At 40.5% G+C, this 23,661-nt stretch overlaps 1 protein-coding gene across 1 annotated transcript; it reads right to left on the bottom strand.

The window, feature by feature from the left end:
- Positions 1 to 13,266: 13,266 nt before the first annotated feature.
- LOC112848877 (olfactory receptor 9S13-like) lies at positions 13,267 to 14,228 on the bottom strand. The gene is given in 3 exon segments (XM_025912686.2): positions 13,267 to 13,665; positions 13,667 to 13,973; positions 13,976 to 14,228. Coding segments are annotated over 3 exon segments (900 nt in total). The 3' UTR covers positions 13,267 to 13,325.
- Positions 14,229 to 23,661: the final 9,433 nt, after the last annotated feature.

Below are 23,661 nucleotides of genomic sequence, written 5' to 3'. Positions count from 1 at the left end.
AGTGCTTTGATTTCTTTTTTTTAATGTTTATTTTTGAGACAAAGAGAAAGAGACAGAGCATGAGCAGGGGGAGGGGCAGAGAGAGAGGGAAACACAGAATCCAAAGCAGGCTCCAGGCTCCCAGCTGTCAGCACAGAGCCCGACGCAAGACTCAAACTCACGAACCGTGAGATCATGACCTAAGCCAAAGTGGGACGCTTAACTGAGCCACCCAGGCACCAAACAGTATTTTGTTTTCATTTTTAAATTCCACTTGTTTATTTTTTCCCTTGTTTAGTGCTGGCATGTAGGAAAGAGATTTTCTTTTAAATATTAATCTTGTATCCTGCAACCTTGCTGTAACTGCTTATTGGTTCCAAGAGGTTTTTGTTGTTGTTGTTGTTTCTTTTGGATTTTCTACAGATGATTGTCATCTGTGAACAAAGTTTTATTTCTTCCTTCCCAATCAGGATGTCTTCTGTTTCATTTTTTCTTCCCGCTTTATCGAATAGCTAGGACTTCCAGTATGATTTTGAAAAGGAATGTTGAGGGGAGACATCCTTGTCTTGCTCCTGATCCAGGTGTGAAGGTTTCACATTTCGCACACCATTAGGTATGATGTCAGCTCTCAGTTTCTTGTAGATGTTCTCTATCAGGTTGAGGAACTTCCTGTCATCCCTAATTTATGGATGGTTTTTATCATAAATGGATGTTTGATTATGACAAATGCTTTTATCATGTAGAAAAATGTGGTCACATGATTTTTATTCTTTAGACTGTTGTGTGATAGATTATATTATTTGACTTAAAATGTTTAATTAGCCTTCCATACCTGGGATAAATCCCACTCGGTCATGGTGCATAATTATTTTTGTACGTTATTGAATCAGTTTGCTAATATTTTGTTGAGGATTTTGTGTCTTTGTTCGTGCGAGAAATTGGTCTGGACTTTTCTTGTGATGTCTTCATCTGGTTTTGGTATAGGGCAATTCTGGCCTCATATGTGAGTTAGGAAGTATCTGTCTGCTTCTACTACCTGAGAGAGATTATAGATAATTGCTACGATTTATTCATCAGTGAACTCATCTGAGTTTGGTGCTTTCTGTTTTGGAGGGTTATCAATTATTGCTTTTAATTTCTTTAAAAGATATAGGCATGTCCAGATTTAATTACAGGATCGTATATTTCATTAGGTTACCAAATTAGTGTTTTAGTTTTCTTTCATTATCCTTGTAATGTTCATGGATCTGTAGTCATGTCCTCTTTGTCATTTCTGATATTAATAATATTTTGTTGTTTCTGTTTTTCTTAGTCTGGCTAACGGCTTATCAATTTTATTGATCTTTTTAAAGTGACACCGTTTGATTTCATTGATTTTTCTCTATTGTTTTTCTGTTTTTAATTAATTTCCACTTTAATTTTTATTCTTTTTTCCCTGCTGCTTCCTTTGGATTTCATTAGCTCTGTTTTTCTAGGATGGAACCTTCGATAATTGACTGCAGAGCTTTCTCATATCGTGACATGTGAATCCAGGGCTGTCATTTCCCCTGAGCACTGCTTTTACTGCACCCCACAAGTTCTGATGAGTTGTGTTTTTATTTTCACTTAGTTCCAAAACATACTTAAATTTCTTTTGAGATTTTTTTCTTTGACCCTTGTGTTATTTAGAAGTGTGTTTAGTATCTGTGTATTTGGGGATTTTCTAGCTATCTTTCTGTTATTGATTTCTCATTTGTTCTGTTGGGATCTGAGAGTAGACATCGTATGATTTCTATTATTTTAAATTTATTAAGATGTGTTTTATAGACCAGAATGTAGTCTCTCTTGGTGAATGTTCCAAGCAAGTTTGTGAATTACGTGCCTTTTACTGTTGTTGGGGGAAGTAATCCATAGATGTCCATTATATCCAATTGGTCGATAGTCTTGTTGAGTTCAACCATGTCCTTACTAATTTTCTGCTAGTTGGATCTGTCCATTTTTGAAAGAGGGGTGTTAAAGTCTCCAACTATAATAATAATGGATTTATCTATTTCTCCTGGAAGTTCTACCAACTTTTCCCTCATACAGTCTGATGCTCCGTTGTTTGTTTCCTGAGACTGATATGGGGCTCGATCTCACAACCATGAGGTCATGGTTGAGCCAAAATCAAAATTTGTACGCTTAATCAACTGAGACACCCAGGTGCCCCAATCTGTATTTTCGGTGAGATTTTTATAGGCAACATACAATTGGGTTTTGTTTTTTTGATTCATTCTGACAGTCTATACCATTTAATTGGTGCGTTTAGACCGTTGACATTCAAAGTGATTATTGATCTGGTTGGACGAGTATCTATCATATTTGTTTTCTACTGTTCCCCTTGTTCTTTGTTCCTATTTTTGTCTCCCACTTTTTCTGCCTTTTGTGGCTTTAACTGAGCATTTCGTTTGATTTCATTTTATCTTTTCTTAGCATAGCAATTATATATATATTTTTTTTTTACTTTTTTTTTTTTTTTTTTAGTAGTTGCTCTAGGGTCTTCAGTACATGTTTGCAGCTAAACAAAGTTTACTTTCACCTACTGCTTCTCAGGTACTGAGTACTGAAGACTGTCAGAACGACACGAGCCTACTTGCTCCTCCCATCTTTCATACCAGTGCTGCTACTTAGTTCACTCATCTGTAAGTGAAAGAATGACTAAACGTGTATGTGGGTGTATAGACGTACAAAATTGAAGACTTTGTCACTGTCATTCTTTTGAAAAAAAAGTTATGTTAGCTCAATTAGGAAATAGAAAAATGAAAGTTTTTATTTTCCCTTTACTTCTTTCTTTTTCAACAGTATTTTTTTAAATGTTTTTCATTATTTTTGAGAGAGAGAGAGAGAGAGAGAGAGACAGAGCACAAGCACGGGAGGGGCAGAGGGAGAGAAAGACACAGAATCTGAAGCAGGCTCCAGGCTCTGAGCTGTCTCAGCAGAGAGCCCGATTCGGGGATCGAAGTCATGAACCATGAGATCATGACCTGAGCCAAAGTCGGACGCTTAACTGACTGAGCCACCCGGGCGCCCCACAACCGTATTTTTTTTTTTAAATGCAGGTCTGAGTTTCTGACCTACATCATTTTTCTTCTCTCTAAAAAATTCCTTTGGACACGTCTTGAATAAGGCAGGTCTACTGGCAAAAGATTCCTTAAATTTTTGTCTGAGAAAGTCTTTATTCTCCTGTTTTTTTTTTTTTTTGAGAGAGAAAGAGAGACAGAGCATGAATGGGGGAGAGTCGGAGAGAGACAGAATCTGAAGCAGGCTCCAGGCTGTGAGCTGTCAGCACAGAGCCTGATGCGGAGCTTGAACTTACCAACCATGAGATCATGACCTGAGCCAAAGTCGGACGCTTCACTGACAAAGCCACCCAGGCGCCTCTCTCCTTCACTTTTGGAGGATGATTTCACAGGGTACAGAATTCTGGGTTGGTGGGTTTTGCTGTTGACATTTTAAGTACTCTCTTCTTGCTCGCATGCTTTTTTGAGAAGTTGGATGTAACTCTTGTCTTTGCTCCTCTGTGGATAAGGTGCTCACTTTCCCCTCTGGCTTCTTTCAGGATTTTTTCTTTATTTTGATTCTGAATATGATATACTTAGGTGTAGTTTTTTTGGTTCTGTTTTTCCTTTGTTTTTCAGTATTTAATACATGTGACATTCTCTGACCTCCCTGGATCTGTGGTTGGTGTTTCCTATGAACTCAATGTTTGTGTCCCCTCCCCAGTTAATATATTGAATCCCTAATCTCTAGTGTGACGGTATTTAGAGATTGTACTTTGGGACCTCATTATGGAACAGGTGCCCTTACAGGAAGGGACCCAGGAGAGCTTGCCTCCTCTCCCTGTCAGCCATCTGAGGACAGTGAAAAGGTGGTCGTCTGCAAGGCAGGAAGAATGTCCTCACCGGACGCTGGATCTTGGACTTTCCAGACTCTAGAACTGTGAAAAAAGCAAACATTTACTGTTTAACCTCCCCAGTCTACTATACTTTTGTTACAGCAGCGGAACGAAGACAGTGTCTGACGGTCATTTAGGGAAAACTGTCAGTCATTATTGGTTTTTCAAGTATTTCTTCTGTTCCTTTCTCTCTCTCTTCCCCTTCACGTGTTCCATTACACACACATTACAGCTTTCGTAGGTGTCTCACAGTTCTTGGATATTCTGGGGGATTTTTTGCCAGTTTTTTTTCTTTGCTTTTCAGTTTTGGAAGCTGCTGTTGTCATGTTTTCAAGCTCACAGGTGCTCCACTCGGCCCTGTCCCGCTCCTAATAAGCCCATCACAGGCATCCTTCATTTCTATTAGTGTTTTTTATGTCTAACATTTCCTTTGGGTCATTCCTTAGAATTTCTATTTCTCTGTCTACCTTTGCCCATCTGGTTTTGGATGCTGTCTACATTATCCATTGGAGCCCTTACCGTATTACTCGGAGTTGTTTTAAATTCCTGGTCGTGCAATTCTGCCAACTCTGTCGTACCTGGATGTGGTTCTAATGCTTGCTGTCTTTTTAAAAAATCTGTTTTTGTGGTTTCAGTATGCCTGGTAATTTTTCTCAGACATGGTGTACTGAGTTAGAAGAGCTGCTGTAAACAGGCCTCTGGTGATCTGGTGGGGAGGTAGGGGGAGGGGAGGCACTCCCAGTCCTGTGATCTCAGCTGGTCTTGCAGTGAGCCTGAGCCTCCGGACTCCAGCCTGCACAGTGCGTCTCAGCTGTCATTTCATTCCACACATGGCCCCGCGTGGCACAGTGGGGCCAGAATGGGCCACAGCGGGGTGTTTCCCTCCCACCAGGTCAGTTATGTTCTGATAGTTCCCCACCAGGTTACACTCTGGTGAAATAGGTAAATAGCCTTCTCCTGAGGGAAAACCTTGCTGAGAAGTGCAGAATGTTCTGGCATGTTTCAAAATGGCTCCTTGCCCCCCCTGCCGTCAGAGGCGTGAAGGGAGTTTCTCCAGTATTTGTGTGAGAACCTGGGAGCTCCGGGAGGAAAACGCTCCAGAGTGTGGGGGCCCCTGGCGGCTGGGTCCCCCTGGAGGTTTTTTTCCTCAGGCTCATCCACACTGAGCCTGCAGCAGCTCATCAGCTGTGGCTCAGGTTTTCTGAGCTGGCGCTGGTCCCACCAAGGTTTCAGCTCAGAGTTTCTGCTCTAGTAAGTTGTGATTCTCAGTGTTTTCCTGTCTCTTCAATGTTGGGAGCGGTGGTTTACTGCCTGACCTCACTCTCTTGTGGATCTAAGAAGAGTTGATTTCTCAGTCTGTTCAGGCTTCCACTTACCGGTAGGATGGAGTGGGGACTTACGAGCCCATGCTGGAGAAACCTCAAGTCTCCATGCCTGGTTTTATCCCCTCCCTCTCACTCCTTTCCTCAGGCAACCACTGACCTCTTTTCATATAGATTATGTTGTATTTGCTAGACCTTCATATACATTGAATCGTGTAGTACATGCTCATTTCTTTGTCTGTTTTTTTAAATTCACCCATGCCTGCTGTTGGATGTATCAATAGTTTGGTGATTTTTATTGCTGAGTACTCACACATTGTGTTTGCCACAGTCCGTGTATGCATCGATCTATTGATGTCTTTGAGCCACTTCCATTCTTGGGCCATGACAAATATGGGCGCTATAAACATTCATGCACCGGTCTTTGTATGGACGTATGCTACCATCTCACTTGGGTCAGCATCAAGGAATGGATTGGCGAGGTCATATGGTTGGCGTATGTTTTACTTTTTAATAAATTATTAAATTGCTTCCCAAACAAGGTATATCATTTCATATTCTTACTAGAAATATATGAGCGCTCCATTGCCTTAAAAGTCTTATGATCAGACTTTTACATTTTAGCTAGTCTAGTGAGAGAGAGAGAGAGAGAGAGAGAGAGTGTGTGTGTGTGTGTGTGTGTATAACATGCAAATATTTTCTTCCAGTCTGTGACTTGTATTATGGGTAGGCAACCTCCAAGTGGGCCCCAATGATCTCTGCCCCCCGGTGTTAACACCATTGTATAATCCCCTTTCTGAGGCTAGGCTTAACTTAGTTACTTCCTTCTAACGAATAGTATGGCAGAAGCAATGGTGTGTTTCTGTCGCTATTCAGTTAGCTATATAAAGCCTGGCTTCTCATTTCCTCTCTCTGTTTCTCTCTTCCTCTTCATCCCCTTCTCTATGTCTCTCATTATTTTCTCAGGTAAGACAGCCTGCATATTGTAAGGATGCTTAGGCACTGTAAAATGAGATCCACTTGACAAGGATGTGAGTTATCCAGTGAGTAACTGACATCTGTCAGCAATCTTGTGGGTGAGCTTAGAAGCAGATCTTTCAGCTGACTGCATTCTCATGAGTAACTCTGAGAAAGAATCAGCTTTACTTCAGCTAAGCTGTTCCCAGATTACAGACCCTCAGTAACTTTGTGAGATAATATATGTTTTTTGTTTGAAGCTGCTAGATTTGGGGATAATTTGTTATGCATCAACAGATAATTAGAACAGACTTTGTACCTGGAAGTACATAAAAAATGGTAAACTGTGGAAGTGGCGTTGGCACCAGGCCGTGGGCTTTGAGGATAGTGTTTGTGAAAGTCTAGAATGCCTTCAGGAAGCTCATAGTCTCTGCTTAGGGCTTACAGGAAAAAAAGGGGACGCTAGTTAGGTAGTGGCAGAAAAGTTTGTCGTTGCTTGCGGTAATAAGGAAAGTAGAAGTTATGCTGAATGGATTGGGAAACCTAGCTAAGGAGATTGTCTCCTTGCTGCTTATAGTAAAATTCAAGAGGATCGACATTTAATAAAATGAAGTACCCTTAAACAGAAAGGAGCCAGGAAATCATGTTTTAAAATTTTTCAGCCTCTCCAGATGACAAGTGATGTTAAAATTAGGAAATGGCCTCTGAGAAAGGCTCAAATCCAGGGCACTTCCAGGAAAAGTAAATACAGAAATCAAACCACGGGTGTGACTGTGAACTCCTTTGTTAAGACCTTATAAGGATCAAAGTCATAAAAAGCCTTTGGAAAAGAGTAAGGATGTGCCTCAAAGATGCTTTTACTCACATAGCACCAGCAGGAAGCTAAGGACCTTGTCCTCATCAGTCTCAGCAGGAGACCAAAGCATGAAGGAATGACGTCAGAGAGCCTCAAGATTTTCAGGAGACCTCCATGTTCTTAAGAGTTCAACATGCAACAGCACCACCAGCTAGCTAAGAGGAGGACGGTGATAGATAAGAATGGAGAGGAGTCTTTGGGCTTCCAGAATCGTACTGGCAAAAATCAGGGTCAGAGAAATACTTAGCTAAAAGCATTTTATACCATTCATGCAAAAAGAAAGATGGCCCAGAGGGCAGAGCCAAAGGCCCCTGAGCATTATTCCTGGGCCATCAGACATAGTTAAGGAACTTAGAGCATTTCCCAGCTGGATTTCAAAATTGCTATGGTCCAGTGGCCCCTCTCTGTCCCCACTTCTCTGTTTCCTGAACGGGAGCATTTACAGAAGCTGTTCCATGCATGTCCCACCATTGCATGTTGGGAATGTATGGATTCAAATAACCTCTCTCTTTAGGTTCACCAAATTCAGGTTGAGAAAAATTGTACTCAATGAGCCGTAATTGAGGAACTGCTCCTGAGGAACTGTGTCCCCACGTGGGCCCAATATAAGTGATGAGATCCTAGACTTTGAAGAGGTGTAGTCATGAGATAAGATTTGGGCGAACCTTGGGATGGAATGACTGTATCTTTCATGTGGGAGAGAAATTGACCAAATGAATACAGAAAAAACAATGGGATGTCAGGCCCCCATCTCTCACTGCCTGTCTGGAGGAAGTCAGCTGCAGTGTCATTGGTCAGTCCTGGGGCCAAGTTGCATGAGGGAGCTTGGGAGAAGGTCTTTTGAGGCCTGTCCATGAACACTTGAGTGATCTTGAGCCTTTAGGTGACTGTAGCCCAGGCTGACACTTTGCTGTCTCAAGGGAGACCTTGAGTGTGGACAGCCTGCTAAGCTTTGTCTACATTTCTGGCCCACAGAAACTGACGTGATAAATGTTTGGTTTTTTAGCCTCTATGTTTTGGGATAATTTATTAACCAACGATAGATAACTAATAGGACTATTTGCCTTTCTATGTAAATTTTAGAATTAGTTCATCAATATCTTTAAAAAACCTATTGGGATTTTGATCAGGTTTGTACTGAATCTACAGATCAAATTCGGGTGAAGGGATATCTTAACAGTATAGGGTATTCCATGAACACAATTTATGTCTCCCTTTATTTAGGCTTTCTTTAATTTTTTAAATCGGTCTTTATAATTTTACACAAATATATCTTGTGTTTATTTTGTTATGTTTATACTGAAGCATTTCATTTCTGTGATACTGCTGATACTGTTGTAAAATGTGAAGCTATTGTACTTTTAAAATTTCAAATTCCAACTGTTGATTACTAATCTATACAAATATGATTGATTTTGTATTCTGGCTGTGTATCCTGAGACTTTGCTAAACTTATTTATTGGCCTATGGGATATTTCGTAGATTCTTTGAAATTTTCCATATAACTGACATTACCTACTAACATTAAACAGGCCCCAGTGACCCAGAAACTTTAGTTCACTGGCATAGTTGCAACACACATGAGTGCTTATGACCATCAAAAGGCATGCAAAAGGTTGTTCATGGCAGTTTGAATTGTGATAGCCCCAAAGGGAACAGCTCAAGTGGTCATCAACAGTAGAGAGGATAAGTAGGTTGTGTGTTTATGTGATAGAGTACCGTGCAGCAGTGGGAAAGAGTGAACCTTTGGGACGTGCTACAGCATGAAGGACTTTCACGGCATTGTGCTGAGCCAAACAAGCCAGACAAAAGAGGACACAGTGTTTAATTCCATTTTTATGAGGTTCAAAAGCAGAGAAAATTATGTAATTAGAGATCAGAACGGCTGTCATCCTAGGAGCAGAGCATTAACCGGGGAAAGGCAGAAATTAGCCCCTTTGGTTCTGAGAACGTTTCAGTCTTGACCTGGGTGATAGTTTCATGGCAGTTTTCATATGTGAGAATCACTGAGCTGTTGAGGTAGTATTTGTGCATTATGGGTGTGGGTAGATGAGATGGGATGAGATTGTCTCCTGTGGAGACAGTGAGCTCTGAGGTGGTGGACCCTGGAGAGAGGGGCAAGAGCAGCTCCCTGGGGGCACCAGCATTTAAATGGAATGAAAGACAGGGCCCGACACAAGTGTCTGGGTAGGAATGATCTGAGGCATTTGGAAAGAACAGAGGTTGCCACATGTCCTAGACATTAAAGGAAGAGGAGCTTTCAAAGAAGAAAAGGGTTACACTTGGACCATCACTGATAAGGACCAGAAAGTGTCCATCAGACTTGGAGACACCATTGCCAGCAATTAGATGCAGTGCTGGGTGCAGAGGCATGATTGCAAAGGGATGGAGGACAGCACAGGCAGAGACAGTGAGTGCAGAGTATGAGTTTAAAAAACGTTCATGGGGAGTGAGTGAGAGATATAAGCAGGCTACAGAGATGTCTGGGCTTTGCACACCTTTGAAGCCTGAAGAGAATGAGTCAGGAAGGAAGAGAGGTCAAAATTAAGTAGAGGGACAATGCTTGTTGGCAGGGAGTCCTGAAGGAGCCCACACCCAGCATAGGGTTGAGTCTTGAGCAGGTTAGGGACGATTCATCCCAGGAAGATAGAGGAAGGAGGTAAAGATGGAAGTACCTGATGGCCCCACGTTTTTAGCAAAATTCATGATGACCTACTCTGCTGATGGCGAGGCAGTTTGGGTAACTCATTTCAGTTCGGCCAACCTTCAGCATCCACCAGGTGCCAGGAACAGGGCTACAGAGACAACTGAGATGTGATCTCAGTCCTTGAGGAAAGTGCATGTGCATACACACACACACACACACACACACACACACACACACACACACACACACACAGAGTTACCATTCATGTAACATGGGAGATGCATTGCTAGGAGTATCCACGGTGGGGAGAAGACATGCAGAAAAGTACGTAGATTTGTCCTGGAGTTGGATGCAGGGACTGTGGGGGTGGGGGGTAGGGCAGAGGGAAACAAGATGAGGTGTAGCCAGCAAGCTAGGAAGGAGGTTCATTCTAGGCACTGTTGCAGACTTGTTACAAGAGGAGCACTGGATTCCTGGGACAAGGGAGGGACTGCGATTGTCCAGAGAGAGGGCCAACATGGCCAGACTTCTCTGGGTTTGGTCTTATTAGCCTCACCATAAGGATCACCCTTCCTGAGCCTGAGGCTGAGGCACAGTTAGAAGCCCTTTCCAGGGGCTCTGATAAACTGCTTGGTCTGAGGCTGGAACAGTTATTTGCAGAGAAGCCATCGTGGGCAGGGAGAGCATGGAAAAGGTTAATGGACTGAGAGCCAGAAATGTCAGGGCCTCTGCCTAGGGTGCATTCATGATTCAACCTGGTGTGCTCTTGATTGTGGGAGAGTTCTAGGTAAGAAAGGCATATTCCTTCTCTTTGCTCTAATTTTTCATGTAGGTTTGGTTATTCTTATAGTTAGTTTCCATGTAGAAATTTTAGAATCACTTGTCCAGCACTATAAAAAAAAATCATGTTAGGATTAAGACAGCATTGAGTATATTGGCTATATTGCGTAAGAATATTTATGTTAAAACTTCTTATCCATGAACATAGTAGAGTTCTCCATTTACTCAGTTCTTTTTTTTTTTAATATTTATTTTTGAGAGAGAGAGAGTGTGAGTGGGGGAGGGGAAGAGAGTGAGGGGGCCAGAGGATCCAAAGTGACAGCAGTGAGCCTGATGTGGGGCTTGAACTCATGGAGTGAGATCATGACCTGAGCTGAAGTTGGATGCTCAACTGACTGAGCCACCCAGGCACCCTACTCAGTTCTTTTCTATATTTCAATAGCATTTAAAATTATATTTCTAAAGATATTGCACATCATTTGTTATATTCATATATATTGAAGAGCTTATGATATTTTACTTTTTAAACATGAAACAATACATTATAAAATAAGGCAAGAATAGATAAATAGCACGACGAGACAGAATAAGACTCTAGAAACACCAACTTATGTATATAGGGACACTTGGTTTATGACAAAGGTGACACTACATAGTGGGGGAAAAACGTATATGTGTATGTATATTAAAAAGGTCAGTAGGGGGGGTGCCTGGGTGGCGCAGTCGGTTAAGCATCCGACTTCGGCTCAGGTCATGATCTCGCGGTCCGTGAGTTCGAGCCCCGCGTCGGGCTCTGTGCTGACGGCTCAGAGCCTGGAGCCTGTTTCAGATTCTGTGTCTCCCTCTCTCTGACCCTCCCCCGTTCATGCTCTGTCTCTCTCTGTCTCAAAAATAAATAAACGTTAAAAAAAAAGGTCAGTAGGATAACCATATGGAAAAAAACCCCGAAATAACCCCTACATCACAAAAACCACAAAAAAGTTAACTCCATGTGGATTACAGATACTAATATAAAAGACAAAGGAAGAAAACTTCTACTAGATAACACAGAGAAATATCTTTTTGATCTAGTATGGGCAATAGTTCTTTAAACATGCCATAGGATAAAGTAACCATGAAGGAAAGGGTTGGTAAATTAACTTTACTGAGTAAATTTAAGAACTTCTGATAATCAAAAAAAAAATTTTTTTTAAATCAATACAAGTACAAATGTGGAAGCTACAAAGAGGGCGAAGATATTTGCAAATCCTAAAACTGATAAAGGGCTCCTATCCAGAATATAGAAAAAAATTCTACTATCAATATGAAAAAGAAAAACAATACAGTGTAAGAAATGAGCAAAGCGTATATACTTCCCCAAAAAGGACATCCAAATTGCTGCTAATTATATGGTAATCTGGTCAGCCCGTTGGCCACATATCATGGTGGCTTCATGCCCACCAGAATGGTTAAAATTGGTGAGACAGACAGCATGACTTATTCGTGATAATATGCAGCAACAGGAACTCTTGTGCACTATTTCTGGGAACAAAGATTGCTGTAACATTTTTGGAAAACTTGAGTTATCCAAAAAGATGAGCAAGTCCACTAAGAATGCCCAACAGGAATTCACTCACAGCAAAACAAACAAAACAAAACAAAACAAAACATGTAAAAGAATTTCGTAGCAGCATTTTTCTAAAAAAGCCAATAACTGGAAACAACCCAAGTGTTCATCAGCAGTAAGATGGACAAATAATGGTGTCTCCATATAATTACATTTATACATTAGTGACAATTAACAAACTCCTACTATATACAGTCACAAGGATTAATCTCACAAAGAGAATATTAGTAGGGAAAAAAAGTCACAAAAGAAGGAACGCTGTGTGGTTCTATTCATAGGAAGTTCACGGCAGGCAAAACCAATCTGTGCATCAGAGGCAGGATAGGCGTTAACTAGAAGCGGGTAGGAGGGGTGTTGTGGAAACTGGGTAGGTTTCTTTTCTTGACCTGGGTGGTGAACTCCCTGAATGGATGTGATTTGAGCATTTTTCCGTAGATAGATAAAAATTATATCTATCTGTTTGTACTTCATGTCTCTCGACCTGTGACTAGGAAGGTAGATGTCCTGGCTAGAGCTCTGGGTCGTCTTTTCTAGTGACAGTGTCTCCCCTGCTTGGTACCATAAAGCAGAGCTCAAGGGATCTTCTTCCCTGAATGAAACCAGTACATTTGCCTCAAACCAGCAACCTGGCTCCTCTGTAAGAGACGCCCTGTAGTCAGACCTGAACCACTCCAGCCAAACCTACCATAGGGAGTGCCTTGGCCTTGCATTAAATGATTGTTTTAAACAGGTATCTCCGGCGATGGTGTTGAGGACAGGCTGATGAGAGGTAAATGGGGACAGGTGCCCCTTTTGGTTAATGCTCGTGTCTGGCCAACAAGAGACAACAAGGCCCTGCATCTGGAGGACAGGAGGGTGGAGGTGCTGTGATGCAAACATTTTTTTCTTCCCAGTTTGATCAAGATGCACAAACATTTGACTTCTTTCCTGCTGAATCCCATGGATCGCCCAGAGAACCATGATGCCACCCCTGTCTTGATGCCCAGAGATTGCTCTATATTCATGTGATTCATGTTATGCTCCTTCCTTGAACATTTAGTTTGGGGTGAAGAACATCCTTATTTGTCTATACATTTCAGACTTAGTAAACATGTGGTCCATTAAACACTTTCAAGCAACATTGATCGAATGCGTAAATGAGTGAATTTCTTAACACATCTAATTCCTTCTGGAAGTGGAAGAGGTTTGAAGGGGTCCTCACATTTCAGTGTCCCTCTGAGGTCTCCATCCAACCTGTAGGACACTGTCTCCCACCAGCACATCCTTCATGTGACCATGTGTCTCTGGCCCAGCCTCCGCAGGGCCTGCTTCACATCCTTGTTTCGAAGACTGTAGATGAGAGGACTGAGCATTGGGATGACCAACATGTAGAAGACAGAGACCACCTTGCCCTGTTCCATGGACTCAATGGCTCCTGGCTGGGCATCCATGACAAAGACAGTCCCAACAAAGAGAGTCACTACAGTCATGTGGGAGCCACAGGTGGAGAAGACCTTGCGTCTCCCAGCTCCTGAGCGCATTCTCAGGATGGTCACTGTGACGTAGCCATAGGAGATGAGGACTACAAGTGTCACACCCACAGTGATGAGCCCACGGATGCCAAACGAGAAGTTCGTTGATGGCTGTGCTGCCACAGGCAAGCTGGAGCAGAGGGGACACGTCACAGAAGAAGTGGTTGATGCAGTTGGAGCTGCAGAACGGGAGGCGGAATGTGAGGCTGGTCTGCACAGCAGAGCTGAGGCAGCCTCCACGGTAGGTGCCCAGCACCAGGTGAGTGTAGGCAGAGTGGCACATGGTGATGGGGTAGCACAGGGAGCTGCAGACGGCCATGAAATGGTCACAGGCCATGACGCCCAGGAGGAAGCCTTCAGTGGCGACCAGTAAGGAGATGAAGAATAACTGGGTGGCACAGCAAAGGTGATGACCTTGGGTGGGGAGAAGAAGTTGGCCGGGGCATTGGGGGCAATGACAGATGAGGAAGAAGAGTGCAGGCGGGCATCCAAGGTGATGACCATGATAATAGTGAGGTTCCCCATCACAATTACCATGCACAGGTTCAGGAAAACAGCAAAGAGCAGAGCCTGGGTCTCCAGGCCACCCTGAAATCCCTCCAGCACAAAATCTTGAAAGTAGACCATGGGGAGGTTCCCATTTCTGTGCAATGGCATGAGCCTCAGTCCTCACCAGGGGAATTACACCTTCTGTAGTGGCAGACTAAGTAAGTCAAACTAAACTTCTTGCTGAAGACTGTTGAGAAAAGATAGACAACATGGCGTGCCTGGGTGGCTCAGTCATTTGAGTGTCCGACTCTTGATTTCTGCCCAGGTCATGATCTCATGGTTCATGGGTTTGAGACCCACATCAGTCCGTGTGCTGACAGCTCAGAGGCTGGAGCCTGCTTGGGATTCTCTGTCTCCCTCTCTCTCTGCCCTTCGCCTGCTTAAGCTCTCTCTTTCTCAAAAATAAATAAACATTTAAAAAATGATAAACAACAACAAAAACAAAATCTAATTGAAGGTAGAAGAGACTTAATGATTTAGTAAAGAATTACTAAAGAAATTCAAGACAAACACACAGACCCAGGGATTCCATTACTGAGAATGTCTTTTTTCCCTTGAGACACAAGCCAGTTTTAAAGAGGAAGTCTGAGAGACTTGGTGCCAAGCAGTGGGTTTATGCCTTGTGGAACTAATGCGGACAGTGGCTAGTTATTAGGACCACCCAGGATGCACCATTGGAGTGAGTTAAATAGAGAGTAGGTATGCATCTCAACTTCTGACCATTTCAGTCACTGAAATTTTGTTATGGTGAGATCTGAGTGCTGTGCCTCTGACACCTTGCAAAAGCAAATATATCTCAAGAGAAGACATGTTATGCTAGACCTCAAGTGTTATCTATAAAAGTTTTGCATAAAAACTGCCAGACACACAATTTAAAAATTGAGGAGTTCCCACACTATGAATTAAAATAACAGAAACAATAGAAAAACCCAGAAAGATTTCAGATTTTGGCATTAACACACATAAGCTTTTAAATAATTAAGATTATTATGTTTAAAGGATAAAAGATGAGAATTTTAGCAGAAATGTAGAAGTAGTAAAGAGAATCATGTGTCACTTGTTACAAGTACAATGGCTAAAATTAGGAACTGAATGAATGACTTTTACAGGAGATTAAGAATAGCTAAACAGGGGCGCCTGGGTGGCGCAGTCGGTTAAGCGTCCGACTTCAGCCAGGTCACGATCTCGCAGTCCGTGAGTTCGAGCCCCGCGTCGGGCTCTGGGCTGATGGCTCGGAGCCTGGAGCCTGTTTCCGATTCTGTGTCTCCCTCTCTCTCTGCCCCTCCCCCATTCATGCTCTGTCTCTCTCTGTCCCAAAAATAAATAAACGTTGAAAAAAAATTAAAATAAAAAAGAATAGCTAAAGAGAGGGGCACCTGGGTGGCTCAGTCGGTTGAGTGTCCGACTTCAGCTCAGGTCATGATCTCATAGTTCCTGAGTTAGAGCCCCGCATCAGGCTCTGCGCTGACAGCTCTGAGCCTGGAGCCTGCTTCAGACTCTGTGTCAGCCTCTCTCTGCCCCTTCCAGGCTCATGCTCTGTCTCTGTTTCTCTTTCTCAAAAATAAATAAACATTAAAAAAAGTTAAGAAATAGCTAAAGAGAAAATTTGGGAACTAGAATACAGATCAGTAGAAAATACTCAGATTGAAGCATTAAGATATAAAAGGATAGAAAAATTAGAAATGAAGGTTAGAAACCAAAGATATAGAGACATACATAGTATGAGTTCAAACCCCCTCCCCCCTCCCACACACAAGAGGAATGAGATAAATAGGCTGAATCAGAACTTGGAAGAGATAATGGCCAAGTATGTTCTCAAACCAGTGAAAGATATTTTACAGATTCATTAACCCTCCAGACTGAAACCAGGATTTTTACGAAGAACACCAGACTTAGACACAGCATAATAAAAATATTTAGAACCAGAATAAAAAGAAGAATCTTAAAAGTATCATGAGAAAGAAGAGATAGTTGCTTCAAAGTATCAACTTTAGAAGACTGACAATTGGCTTCTTACCAGATTAAAAATAATGTAAAGTAAAAGAAATTATATTTTCCTTTGCTCAAAGAAAATAATTACTAACTAGAATTATACATCTACCCAAAAATATCCTTCAAGACTCAAAGTGAATTTAGCAATAATAGTTTAAGACTTAGGGGGCGCCTGGGTGGCTCAGTTGGTTAAGCATCTGACTTCGGCTCAGGTCATGATCTCATGGTTGGTGGGTTCAAGCCCCGTGTCAGGCTCTGTGCTGACAGCTTGGAGCCTGGAGCCTGCTTTGGATTCTGTGTCTCCCTCTCTCTGTTCATGCTCTGTCTCTCTCTGTCTTTCAACAATAAATAAATGTTTAAAAATTTTTTAAAAAGACTTAAATACTCCACTTTCAATAACAAATAGAACAACAAAACTAAATATCACCAAGGAAAGAATAGATTTGAACAACATTATAAAGCAAATAGAGCTAACAGGCATATGTAGAACACACTTTATCCAACAACATCAGAAAACATTCTTTGCCAGTGCACATGGAACATTATCGGGATAGTTATCCATATTACCCATATATTAGTACACAAAGAAAGTCTCAATAAATTTTAAAAGGCTGAAATTATACTAAGTATGTGATCTAAACAAAATGGAATTAAATCACAAATCAAGCAATTGAGAAAATTTACAAATAACGTGGAAATTAACACATTTATTAATCACCATGGGATAAAATAAGGAATCACAAGGGAAATTATAAAGTATTTTGATATTAATGAAAATGGAAACACAACATACCAAAACTTACAGAATTTAATGAAAGAAGGACTCAGAAATTTATAGCTCTAAACACCAACATTAAAAAAAAGACCTCAAGGGGTGCCTGGGTGGCTCAGTCGGTTAAGCATCTGACTTCGGCTCAGGTCATGATCTTGCGGTCTGTGGGTTCGAGCCCCACGTTGGGCTCTGTGCTGACAGCTCAGAGCCTGGAGCCTGCTTCAGATTCTGTGTCTCCCTTTCTCTCTGACCCTCCCCCGCTCATGCTCTGTTTCTGTCTCAAAAATAAATAAACATTTTAAAAAAATTAAAAAAAAAAAAAGACCTCAAATCGGGGTATATGGGTGGCTCAACCAGTTGAGCATCTAACTCTTGATTTCGGCTTAGGTCATGATCTCATGGTTCATGAGATCAAGCTCCCCATAGGGCTCTGTGCTAACAGTGCAGAGCCTGCTTGGGATTCTCTCTCTCCCTCTCTCTCTGCCCCCTCCCCTGCTCACACACTCTCTCTCTCTCTCAAAGTAAATAAACTTTAAAAAAAAGGACCTCAAATCAATAACGTAAGTTTCCATATTAGACAAGAAAGTAGAAAAAGAAGACCAAATTAGCTGAAAGCATATAGAATGAATGAACTAATAAAGATTAGAGAAGAGATAAATGAATTGAGAAGAGTAAAATAATACAGAAAATCAATGACACTAAAAGTTAGTCCTTTGAAAAGTTTAACAAACTTGACAAACCTTTAGCTAGATTGACAAAAAAAAAAAAAAAGAGAAGACTTAAATTTCTAAAATCAGGAATGAAAACGGGTATTGCCTCTGACTTCACAGAAATAAAAAGTACTATAAAAGTATATTAGAACAATCATATGCCAACACATTTAGATAACTTAGATGAATAAATTCCTGGAAACACACAAACTAATAAAACCAAATTAAAGAGAAATAGAAAATCTGAACAGACGTATAACAAACAGATGAAGTCAGTGGTGAAAAAACTTTTTCAAAAAAGAAAAGCTCAGGACCAGATATTTTCACTGGTGAATTCTACCAAATACTTAAAGAATTAACACCAGTACTTCTCAAACTCCAAAAAATAGAAAAGAGGAAAACACTTCCCAATTCATTCTATAAGGCCTGTTGTTCTAAAACTAAATGGAGACAAAGATGTTACCAAAAAAATGAAGCTATAAGCCAATATCTCTTATGAATATAGATACAAAAATCCTTAACAAAATACTTACTAACAAGCGAAATCCAGCAGAACATTAAAGGGATTATACAGCAAAACCAAATCAACCCTGGAATGTAAGAGTGGATCAACAAACAAAAACCAATTAATATAATAAACCATACAAATGGAATGAAAGAAAAAAAAACCCACATGATCATCTCAATAGATGCAGAAAAATGACAAAACACTACTGAAAGAAATGGAAGAAGACCTACATAAATGTAAAGATATTCCATGTTCATGGACAAGAAGACTTAATAACTTCAAGATGCAGTAACCCCCAATTTTATGTACAGATTCAGTGCCACTTTATCAAAATTCCAATTGCCTTAGGGTTTTTGGGGGGCAGAAATTGACCCTAAATAGCCAAAACAATATTTAAAAAGAAGAAAGTATCCATTCATCAGTTGATGGACATTTAGGCTCTTTCCATAATCTGGCTATTGTTGAAAGTGCTGCTATGAACATTGGGGTACAAGTGCCCCTGTGCATCAGCACTCCTGTATCCCTTGGGTAAATTCCTAGCAGTGGTATTGCTGGGTCATAGGGTAGATCTAGTTTTAATTTTTTGAGGAACCTCCAGACTGTTTTCCAGAGTGGCTGCACCAGTTTGCATTCCCACCAACAGTGCAAGAGGGTTCCCGTTTCTCCACATCCTCTCCAGCATTTATAGTCTCCTGATTTGTTCATTTTATCCACTCTGACTGGTTTATAGACACAATGGAATACTACTTTGCAATGAGAAAGAATGAAATCTGGCCTTTTGTAGAAACGTGGATGGAACTGGAGAGTGTTATGCTAAGTGAAATAAGTCATACAGAGAAAGACAGGTACCATATGTTTTCACTCTAATGTGGATCCTGAGAAACTCAACAGAAGACCAGGGGGGAGGAGAAGGGGGAAAAAGTTACAGAGAGGGAAGGAGGCAAACCATAAGAGACTCTTAAAAACTGAGAGTAAATTGAGGGTTGATGGGGTGTGGGAGGGGAGGGCAGAGAAGGGTGGGTGATGGGCATTGAGGAGGGCACCTGTTGGGAGGAGCACTGGGTGTTGTATGGAAACCAATTTGACAATAAATTTTATATTAAAAAAAAAGAACAAAGTAGGTGGACTAATACGCCCTGATTTCAAAACTGACTACAAAGCAGAAGAGTGTTGTGCTTACTTAAGGATAAACATAGACCAATGGAATTGAATTGAGAATCCAGAAATAAACTCATATATCTGCAGTTTTCAACAAGGGGACCAAAAGCACCATTTAACAGAGAAAAAATAGTCTTTTTAACAAGTGGTGATCAGAAAACTAAAAATCCACATGCAAAATAATGAATTAAGAGCTTCACCTCTGGGGCGCCTGGGTGGCGCAGTCGGTTAAGCGTCCAACTTCAGCCAGGTCACGATCTCGCGGTCCGTGAGTTCGAGCCCCGCGTCGGGCTCTGGGCTGATGGCTCAGAGCCTGGAGCCTGTTTCCGATTCTGTGTCTCCCTCTCTCTCTGCCCCTCCCCCGTTCATGCTCTGTCTCTCTCTGTCCCAAAAATAAATAAAAAAAAAAACAACGTTGAAAAAAAAAAAAAAGAGCTTCACCTCACACCATATACCAAAATTAACTCAAAATGGACCAAGACATAAATGCAAGTGCTAAAACTATAAAACTATTAGAACAGAGACATCTGTGTAACTTATTGTGACTTGGGGTTAGTCAACAGTTTCTTAAATATGACATCAAAAGCACAAGCAACAGCAACAAAATAAACAAACTGAACCTCATCAAAATTTAAATCTTTTGTGCACTAAAAGACACCATCAAGAAGCTGAAAATAAAACCCATATGATGGGAGAAAATATTAACAAAGTATATATCTAATAAGGATCTAGTATCCAGGAAATGCACAGAACTCTTCCAAGTCACCAACAAAAAGACAGTCAAATTTTCAAACGGGCAAAGGACTTGCACAGTCGTTTCTCCAAAGAAAATATACAAATGGCCAGTAAGTACAGGAGAAGGTGTTCAATGTCATGAATCGTTAGGGAAATGCAGATTGAAACCACAGTGAGATACCACTTTGCTCATTAGAATGGCTATAATTTAAAAAAAATAGAGAATAACAAGGGTTGGTAAGAATTTGGGAAGATTAGAACCCTCATACACTGCCAGTACAAATATTAAGAGTGGTGCAGCCTTTGCCGTTCCTCAGAAAGTCAGACATAGACCTACCATATGACCCACCATAACTCACATGTAGGTGTGTGCCCAAGAGAATTGAAAATATGTGTTGACATGAAAGCTGGTACACAAATGTTCGTAACAGCAATGTTTATAAAGGCTGAAAAGCGAATGCAGGCCAGATGTCCGTCAAATGATGAATAAAGTGTGAAATACTTGCATAGTGGAACGATATTTAGCCATAAAAGAAATAAAGTTCTAATACAAGGTACAACATGGATGAGCCTTGAAAGCATCATGCTGAGTAAATGAAGCTTGGCACAAAAGGCTGCAGGTTCTAGAATTCCATTTCTAAAAAATGTGCAGAATAGGCAAATGCACAAAGACATACGTACATTTGTAGGGGCCAGGGGCTGGGGGAGAGGGAATGGGGAGCAACTGATGACAGATTCGGGGTTTCTTTGTGTGATGAAACTATTCTGGAACCAGAGAGTGGTTATGATTGAACAACACTGTGGATACAATAAAAAAAAAACAAAACACCACACTGGTTTGTATGCTTTAAACTGGTAAAATTGTGACTCTTATGTCACGTGAGAATTGTTCCTCAATTTAAAATATTAAGAATAAAAAATAACAAAGGAGAAATAAGAAAAGAACATTCACCAGCATTTCAAACTGAGAGAATGTAATTGAAACACATCAGATATGTTAAAAACCCATGAGATGATGATCCCGAAAGAATATCTTCATTGGCTACCTTTGGAGGGTGATGCTGAGAGATTCCAAACTGCTCCTCACAGTGACAAAATAATTTTTTTTTGTTTAGAGAGACTTTCCTTTTATAGAAGTACTGCAACTAATAAATAAAGAATGAATTACAGAATTTGCATATCATCATCTTATAAACCCCTAACAAAATAACTAATCTAGGTAGTTATTGCTAATGACCACTACCAGGACGCGATCAGCAAAATCCATCTGAGCATCTCTGCAGGATAACTACCTGTTTTCTTCAGTAAATAAATTGAAGTAATAATTTAAAATAAAAATGGGGGGGGCGCCTGGGTAGCTCAGTCAGTAAAGCATCTGAATCTTGATTTCGGCTCAAGTCATGATCTCGAGGTTCATGGGATCAAGCCCCGAGTAGGGCTCTGCACTGACAGCATGGAATCTGCTTGGGGTTCTCACTCTCTGCCTCTCCCCTGCACCCTCTCTCTCAAAATAAATAAATAAACATTTAAAAATAAATAAAATAAAATAAAAATAGAGGGACTGGCAACCAGGGAATTAGAGACTTAAGAGGCATCAGCAAAACACAGTGGGCCTTCTGAACACTTCAAAACAAACTGTAAAAGAAAAATTAGCAATCAGGAAAATCAAAATACTACATGGAAATTTTTATAATGTTAAGAAGTAATTATTAATTGTTTTATGATTAATGGTAACATTGAGGTTGCCTTTCTTTCAAGTCCACATTGTTTATAGGGATTAAATATGATTGAGTCTAAGTTGATAATTTTGAAGTTGGTTGGTGAGAATAGGTAGGTCATTACTACTCTAGTTTTATGTGTGTGTGTTTGAGAACATCTATAACAAAAAGTAAGAGGCGTATGTCTAAGATAAATTAAATAAAACTAAACAGAGAGAATCTGTTATCAGTAGACACACACTAGAGGGAATGCCCGAGAGTGACCTTCAGGAGCAGGAAACTGACCACTGGTTGGAAGGTCAGTCATGACAGAAAGAATGAAGGTTAAGAAAAGGGCCCCAAAAAGGATATATCTAAATAAATACCGATTTTATAAGATGTATGAGAGGTTAAAAATGCAGGGAGAGTAAAATACACCACAACAAATATATGTAATTCAGGAGCGAATAAGTAAAGAGTTTCCGCGTTTTTCAGGAAGTTAGCAAAAATGCTAATATTGGTTGTGTTAAGCCAAAAATGCAAGTTGTATAAAGAACTTATCAAACTCAACACTCAAAAAACACATAATCCAGTTGAGAAATGGGCAGAGGACATGAATAGACATTTTTCTGAAGAAGACATCCAGATGGCCAACAGACACATGAAAAGATGCTCAGCATCACTCATCATCAGGGAAATAGAAATCAAAACCACAATGAGATACCACCTCACACCTGTCAGAGTGTCTAAAATTAACAACACAGGAAACAACTGATGTTGGCGAGGATGTAGACAAAGGAGAACCCTCTTACACTGTTGGTGGGAATGCAAACTGGTGCAGCCACTCTGGAGAACAGTATGGAAGTTCCTCAAAAAGTTAAAAATAAGGGCACCTGAGTGGCTCAGTCAGTTAAGTGTCCAACTTTGGCTCAGGTCATGTTCTCACAGTTTGTGAGTTCAGTCCCTGCATTGGGCTCTCTTCTGTCAGCATAGAGCCTACTTCCAATCCCTGTCTCCTTCTCTCTCTGCCCCTCCCCCACTCACTCTCCCTCTCAAAAATATATAGACATTAAACATATATATATTTTTTAAAGTTAAAAATAGAACTACCCTACAATTCAGCAATTGACTACTAGGTATTTACCCAGAGGATACAAAAATACAGATTATAAGGGGTACATGCACCCCAATGTTTTAGCAACCGTTTAGCAACTGTTTTAGCATCAACAATAGCCAAACTATAGAAAGAACTCAAATGTCCATCGGCTGATGAATGGATAAAAAGATGGTATATGTATATATATATATATATATACACACATATATATGTATATATATATATTACCCAGCCATCAAAAAGAATGAAATCTTGACATTTGCAACAACATGGATGGAGCTAGAGAGTATTATGCTAAGCGAAATAAGTCAGTCAGAGAAAGACAAATACCATAGGATTCACTCATGTGGAATTTAAGAAACAAAACAGATGAACATAAGGGGAGGGGAAAGAAAGAGAGAGAGGGAAACAAACCATAAGAGACTCCTAACTCTAGACAAACTGAGAGTTGATGGAGGGAGGTGGATGGGTGATGGCCTAGATGGGTGATGGGTTCTAAGGAGGGCACGTTATGATGAGCACTGGGTGTTATATGTAAGTGGTGAGTCTATAAATTCTACTCCTGAAATCAATATTACACTATATATTAACTAACTAGAATTTAAATAAAAATTTGAAAAAAAAGAATTAGTATAATATAAATATTAAAAACAAAACAAAAAAAATGCAAGTTGTAGTTTGCTTGCAACCACTAAAAAAAAGAGTAAACAAATAAACTTCCAAGCTAATAAGAAAAAGTAGAATAATACTTTTTTCAACAAATGTGAGGAAATGAAAGAAAAGTGAGAAAAACAGACAAGAGAGTAAAAGCACTAAAGGTCATGGTATGCATAAAACCTAAATATGTCAGTA

Source organism: Puma concolor, chromosome C1, assembly GCF_028749965.1.
Source record: "Puma concolor isolate L17-30 chromosome C1, mPumCon1.1.hap2, whole genome shotgun sequence".
Lineage (NCBI taxonomy): Eukaryota > Metazoa > Chordata > Mammalia > Carnivora > Felidae > Puma > Puma concolor.
This window is presented reverse-complemented; position numbering and strand designations above follow the sequence as displayed.